The sequence below is a fragment of the Camelina sativa genome, chromosome 15 (assembly GCF_000633955.1).
Source record: "Camelina sativa cultivar DH55 chromosome 15, Cs, whole genome shotgun sequence".
NCBI classification, from domain to species: Eukaryota; Viridiplantae; Streptophyta; class Magnoliopsida; order Brassicales; family Brassicaceae; genus Camelina; species Camelina sativa.
In genome coordinates this window covers 24,360,204-24,367,120 of record NC_025699.1, presented here as the reverse complement: position 1 = coordinate 24,367,120, position 6,917 = coordinate 24,360,204, and the positions used below count along the sequence as shown (strand labels likewise).

General features: G+C 32.4%; 1 protein-coding gene across 3 annotated transcripts; it reads left to right on the top strand.

Moving 5' to 3' along the window:
* LOC104747432 lies at positions 1,681 to 4,587 on the top strand. 3 transcript variants are annotated; one of them, XM_019236505.1, is made up of 9 exons: positions 1,685 to 1,810; positions 2,133 to 2,934; positions 3,027 to 3,167; positions 3,357 to 3,489; positions 3,529 to 3,596; positions 3,710 to 3,798; positions 3,886 to 3,967; positions 4,068 to 4,166; positions 4,255 to 4,587. In XM_019236505.1, exons 2-9 carry the CDS (start codon positions 2,134 to 2,136, stop codon positions 4,315 to 4,317), a joined length of 1,476 nt encoding a protein of 491 aa, XP_019092050.1. In that variant the 5' UTR covers positions 1,685 to 1,810; position 2,133; the 3' UTR covers positions 4,318 to 4,587. The 3 variants fall into 3 exon arrangements, with proteins under 3 accessions (XP_010467363.1, XP_019092050.1, XP_010467362.1); XM_010469061.2 differs by having other exon boundaries at positions 1,681 to 1,810; positions 3,033 to 3,167; positions 3,357 to 3,596; XM_010469060.2 differs by having other exon boundaries at positions 1,686 to 1,810; positions 3,357 to 3,596.

The window sequence follows — 6,917 nt, the reverse complement described above, 5'->3', positions numbered from 1 at the left end:
AAAATAATTACTTTTAAAAAATAACTTATTATTGCAACATCAACGTATGAAGGGTTTACATAAGCAGTTAATCAGAAATCTAAAATACAATAAATGTATTGGGAACAATATCAGTCAATGATAAGATTGGATCTTCAAAAGCAAGAAACAACATCCTCATAATTCATAAAAAATAAACGCAACAATTGTACACATCTAAACGAAATGATATAAACATATAGTGTATTAATACAAGTGACTGCGAAGCCCATATATGCCTAATTAAAACGAAATAATACAAAAGAGAAAAAGAAATAGACCAAAAAAACAAAAAAGTGTCAACTACACCACAAGCCACGCGTTGCGTGGGGAAGCACCTAGTAGATATAATTAAGATAGACATCTTCCTTTTATGTTAGCTCTTCAATTTCTTTAATATGACTCTAGAATTTTTTTTAATAAGAAGTTCATTTAGTTTTATTTTTGACAACTTCTAAATATTAGAATATGAATACCAACATTCATAAATTTATTCAACTATCTTCCTCTTTGTCTCCGTATTTTTCTAAACTAATATTCTACAGCTTTATTAAACTATCTCCATTTGATATTGAACAAAACCTCAATCTTTTTCATATATAAAAAATTAATTCTTTAGGGATAAAGTTGCAACTCTTCTACAATATTAACAATTTCTTGATCAGTGCTGCAACTCTTCACACTATTGATAAAATTGTAACGCGTAAACCATATGTCCATACATTCATGATTTACGCCAAGAGGAAAAAGTGACTCTTTGATTCACTCCTGATGCCCTTTTGTCTTTTGGTGATGCATTTATTTTATTGGGACATGTTCTAAACTTCTCTAAATTTCTTAGGTAAATATTGAAATTGCTTATGATATAAAAAAGAAAGAATAAAAGACATAGAAGATGTTTCATATTCCTTTTAATTTAGTTTTGTAATTTGATTTTAATGAGAACAAATAGGTGGCACTCTCTCTACTGCTGACGTGTCACTCAAATGGAGAGAGTTAGCCATCTTTTATCTTATAGATTAACCATAGTCCAAATATATAACCCAACGTTTGATATTTTATTGTCTTTCACCGACTTATATCATGATTGTCTGTTGTTATTGTCCTTATAAAAACCACAAAATATGCATAATCTATATATAATAGCAATCCAAATAAATACCAATAAAAGTTGTGTTGTGTTTTTTCAATAGGAACTTTTGGATAATTGTTCAAAAAAATATGTAAAAAAGTTAAATTGTATATTTTACAAAATTTGTGATTGTTCATTGTAACAATTGTTTTTTTTTAAGTTGCAAACTATTCAGTGTAGAGCTGTGTTTATTCAAAGATTTGTATTTTTTGAAATCTATATATATTTGTCTTTTTGAACTGTTTTCATTTTTTTCCATGATACAAAATAATATAAAATTTCAATCTCAATCATTTTTACAGGTTTTAAATTATTTTCTAGCATTCATTTTTTTTTAAAGTAAAAAATTCATCCAATTTTTTATTTAACTAAAGATTTTTGGAATGATAATTTTAATTTATAACTTTTAGTTAATTAATTTTAAGGGATATAAAAATTTAATAAAAATATCTAAATTGTGGAAGCGGACATCACTAATTAGAGATCCAGAACCCGACCCGGAATGATGTGAGGTCCAATCGTTGGGTATTTTTACAATTAGTGATGTAAAAGTAGTGATGTCGCTAGTGAGCAAGAGGGAGGCGATAGGGTAAATTGATCGATGCAGTTGCTCCTCAACAACTAGGGTGACTCGCACTTTGGAAACACATTTTCAATCGGGTAATTTCCTATCTCCTACTATTGTATTTCTACATCTGTTCTCTACGAACGAGGAAGATTTTGTTGAATTTTTTTTCCGTTTTGATGTACCCTAAAATTCCCACGAATCTTCGTTATTCTGGTAGTTTTGTGGCTTAATTCCTCCGGCGATACTTAATTTGAAGGCACGCCCACAAAAATTTCTGCAAAAAATTCGATTGAAATACAGTTCTCTTAACGTTTGGTGAAATTGTGGTGTTTGCTGAGGTTTTTGATTTGAATAGTCGTCTTAATACACTATTATACATTTCAATTTCTTTCTTGTGTTTTTATTTTTGTTCAGGATGGAGAACACTGTAATCACCATACCTGATGATTCTCCAGAAGCACCAGTGAGATATCAAGGAGAAGAGTACCGTAATTACCTTAGTGGTAGAAGCAGAAGAGCAGTCCTCGAAACTGGGGAAGACCGTGAAAGTTGTGATACGCTAACTCGCTCGGGAGGCACTTCTTGCTTAAGGAGGAGACCAGCGGTTGACAAGGATAAAGGGATATCCATCTCCGCTGCTGATCCATGCGGGGCTCGTCGTGCAGAGGTTTATAATCTAAATCAACTCAATGGACATGGACATGCTCATGTTGCTGCATCTCAAGACATAAATAGTAGTAATAAGGGTAAAGAAAAAGCAGAAGATTGTGGCTCTGTTTCTAATAGAGAAACAATTGACCTCTCCACTGACAGACAACAAAACAGAGGCACTAAGAGGAGATTGGTTAGACAAGCTGCTGATGTGCATGAAACCGCCGGTGTGGTTGAAAGAGATACAAGACAACAACGACGGCGGAGAAATGGATTTACTACTACTTCTTCAAGGGCTTCAAATGAGCCACAAGTTTCATCTCCTGGGGAACCATTTAATAATTCAAGGCCACCACGAATTCAGAACCATCAAAGACGCAACAACACTCAACAAGTCTTGGAAATTCAAGATTCATCCCCTCAAGTACGGGCCTTCCGGGGTTCTACACATATTCAAAACGGTGTATCTGATGTGAATGTAAGACAAATAGAAGCAGATGAGGTTTTGGCCCGTGAATTGCAAGAACAGCTGTACCAAGAAGAGAGGTTGATCAGACATGAGCAGGTACATCTCCGACCTCCCTTTCTTTGGATGTCTTCTTTTTGTCCATCCTTTTTATCTATCAACTAAGGTTCTTATTTCGACTTGATACGCAGGAACAGATGGATTTAAACTTAGCCAGGTTGTTGGAACTAGTAGAGAATTCTCTCCCTGCTTCTTCTAGTCCTTCTAGGTTGGAACTAGTAGAGAATTCTCTCCGTGCTTCTTCTACTCGCAATACCCCAAACTCTAGTACCGTAAGTGATGGACAAAGAAACTTTCCTGTGTGGGGCGTTTTTTAATCTGGTTCTTTCGATTTGCTGTGTTCAGAGCCGAGACTAAACATTATCAAACATTGATGACTTCTTTTCAAAATTTGCACTTGCCTTTAGGCTCATTTTGAATATCTTACCCGCTTTTTTAATGCCAATGAATATAAATTACAGATTGCAGCAAACCCTGGTGGGAGAAGTTGCCTGGAAGCACGACTACAACAACATTCTTCAAGGAGGCGATTGAATCCTCCACAGGCTCGTCCTCCTGTTAGATCACCACCACGGGGTCGAGGTCATCGTTTAGGTCTTGCACCTGATCTTTTAGACAGAGCTATGAGTTTAGGTCTTGCACCTGATCTTTTAGACAGAGCTATCAATCTCAGTTTTCCAGATGATTCGAGCTTTTACGCGGTACCCTTTTGTCGCTGATGTTTTGTCGCTGATTCGAGCTTATATCCCTAATGTCGCTGATGTTTTATTAAGTACCAAAGCTAATAATCCTTTACCCCTTTTAAATGTAGCAGAGATTGGATTTTTTGGAGGGAATAGAGAATGCTATTGAACACACCATTAACAGTAGGAATCTTCTTCATATGGATCGTGACTTTAACGAGTATGGTATCTTGTATATTTGTCTCCTTATTTTACTATGATTATTCAATAAGTGAAGCTTGAATCCTTTAAATCATTTTTGATGCAGAGCTCTTGATGAAAACAACCATCATCGACATGGCGGCGCTTCTACTCAACGCATTAATGACTTACCAGAGTCTACAGTTCAGGTAAGCTAAAAGGTTCACTTGTACAATCCAGTTTTTCATATCGAAATTTTGTTTACTAAAAGCTTTCTCTCTGGTGTTATATGTCTGTAATAATATACAGACTGATAAGTTCGAAGAAACTTGTGTTATTTGTCTGGAAACACCGACGATCGGAGAGACCATACGCCATCTCCTCTGTTTGCACAAATTCCATAAAGATGTAAGGTTCTTCTTACTGATTCGAATCTAAACCCCCTCATTAGATGTAAGAAATTCGAAAATCAAACCATTGTTTATGAACTGTGCAGTGTATTGATCCGTGGCTAGGACGGAGTAAAGCATGTCCGCTTTGCAAATCCTCAGTTACTTGACAAGGTTTTCAAAACTCACCGGAGAATGTAACAAATTTACCGTTCCAAACCGGTGGATCTCACATTCTTCGCCATCGAATTTGATGAACTCATGAAACGGTTTTTTTGCACTACCGAGGAAGTAATTTTGTATCGCTGTGAATATTTTGTCGGGTTTAAATGTTGGAAAAAAGATGGCTAGCTACACGAAGTATTGGTGAATGCATGGTTACACATGCCAAGTATACTATTGTATATTCAACTACACAGAGTATATGTATTACATGACCACATGCATGAACTATATGATGTTATGCGGTCAACATCATAGACATATAATCCAGTACATCGGTCAATTGACTTCGGCAAAGACCGGCGTTGACTCCAGCGTTGACCAACACTTAAAATAAAAATTCTAAATTAAAAAAAAATTATTATAGTAAATTATTTATGGGTTTTCATGATTAAAAGACATTTTCTATTCAATATCCAAATATTTTTTATATATCTCTAATATATTCATCTTATAATTAATTACTTTTTATTTTTCAAGCTAAAGTAAATAGTTAAATAAAAATCATTTATAATTATTTTCAAGATATAAAAATTCATTTATAATAATCTTCAAAATATAAAATCATTTATATTTATGTTCAAGATATAAAAATTTCTAATTATTTTCAAGATATATATATATATATATATATCTCATAATCAGATTATTTAATTACTACAAAATCAATAAAATCAAATTCAACTACTTTCATTAGAAAATAATATGCAAAAGATTGAGTATATGACTCTTTACTCTAAATTTTGCATGGTAATTGTTATAAAAAAATTTAGACACTCTTTTCTTTAAAATTTACATACTCAAAATAACATATAAACAACAAAAAGTTAACAATATTTACTTTTAACATATGAACATTTTCATTTTTACTCTCTTTTACACAATTACAATATGTTAAATTAATTTTTAGAAATTTTTTTTCAAGTTTGGGTTCTCTATATTACATTTAGGATATATTTAGGAAATATATTAAAAATATCTTTAGATATTGAATTAACATATAAACAACAACAAAAAATTCACAATATCTATTTTTAACATATGAACATTTTCATTTTTACCCTCTTTTACACAATTACAATATGTTAAATTAATTTTTAGAAATTTTTTTAAGGTTTGGGTTCTCTATTTTACATTTAAGATATATTTAGGAAATATATAAAAAATATTTAGATATTGAATAGAATATTTTTTAATTAATAAAAACCATAAATGATTTAATATAATAACTTATTATTTTTTATTTTTTATTTTTTATTTTAGAAATTTTTTTTTGGTCAACGCCGGAGTCAACACTGGTTTTCACCGGAATTAATCAATCAGTATACCAGATTGTATGTCTATGGTGTTGAACACATGACGTCATATAGCTCATGCATGTGGCCATGTAATACATATACTTTGTTTAGTTGAATATACAATAGTATAATTGGTATGTGTGACCATGTATTCACCTATACTTTATGTAGCTAGCCATCTTTTTTCCTTAAATGTTTCTAGCTGAGAACTGTTAAAAGTTAGTTGGTCTTAATATTTTCGCTTTAGTTTTTTGTTTCTGGTCTCGGTTAAACCTATACTTTTTAAAAATATCCATTTAGTTGCACAAGGCTTCAAAGTATATAAAACCAGAGTGATGAGAGAAAGATGAAGATTATGGATCTGAAAAATTAAGAAATTATAAACGAGAAGAAAAAATTAAAAAGAAATTAGAAAAGTGAGGTTTGTCTAGAGATGTGGTTGGTTGGTATGATATTTTTGATTTTTTTAGTTGAGTAATTGTTGTGTGCCTAAAAGAATTAGTTAGAAGGGAGTTTGGTTTAGTTAAATGGTGTTTTTGAAAATATTCATTTAAAATAGTTAAAAGAAAGTATGAAAATGTATTGCCCTGTTTTATTCTCCTATTTTTTTTGTTAGTGGTTGGTTCATGCTAGTGATACTGTTGTTTTCTCTATATAGCTAAGTATTGTCACCTAATTTATAGATCCTTACAACCGACTTAATAGCTTAACTAAAAGTAATATTGCCAAAACCAAGTTCTAAATAGAAAAGGAAACATAATATTTGTATAAGAACTAAAACCTTCTCAATCCTTCTTCTTCCTTCTATGATACATAATGCCAAAGCGTGTATCACCTTTCCTCTTCAGATTTGGCACCTTTGCGTTGACGCAAGTGGTGCTGGCTATGTCTTCTTCCTCTGGAGCATAAGAACTGTCCTAGCTTTTGGATTTATCTTCAACATCTAATTGACCAAACGCTTCAATATAACCCCTGTCACGGTCACCGCCTCACCGTCACCGTCTTCCTCAGAAGACTGAAGATGCAGCATTTGAACAAGTGGATGAACTACTTCAGAAGGACAGAGCAATGGTACAAGAACAAAATATCAAGATATCTATGTCGGTCATTAACAAAAGAAGGATCCAGAAGTGGGAAACTTTACAAAGGATTAGAAGGCAATAGAGGCTTCTAGAAGGTCAAAGAGCTTCATGTTTACAATGGGAATGTAAACATGAAGAAAGAGGTTCCTTTTTTTTTTTTTTTTTTTT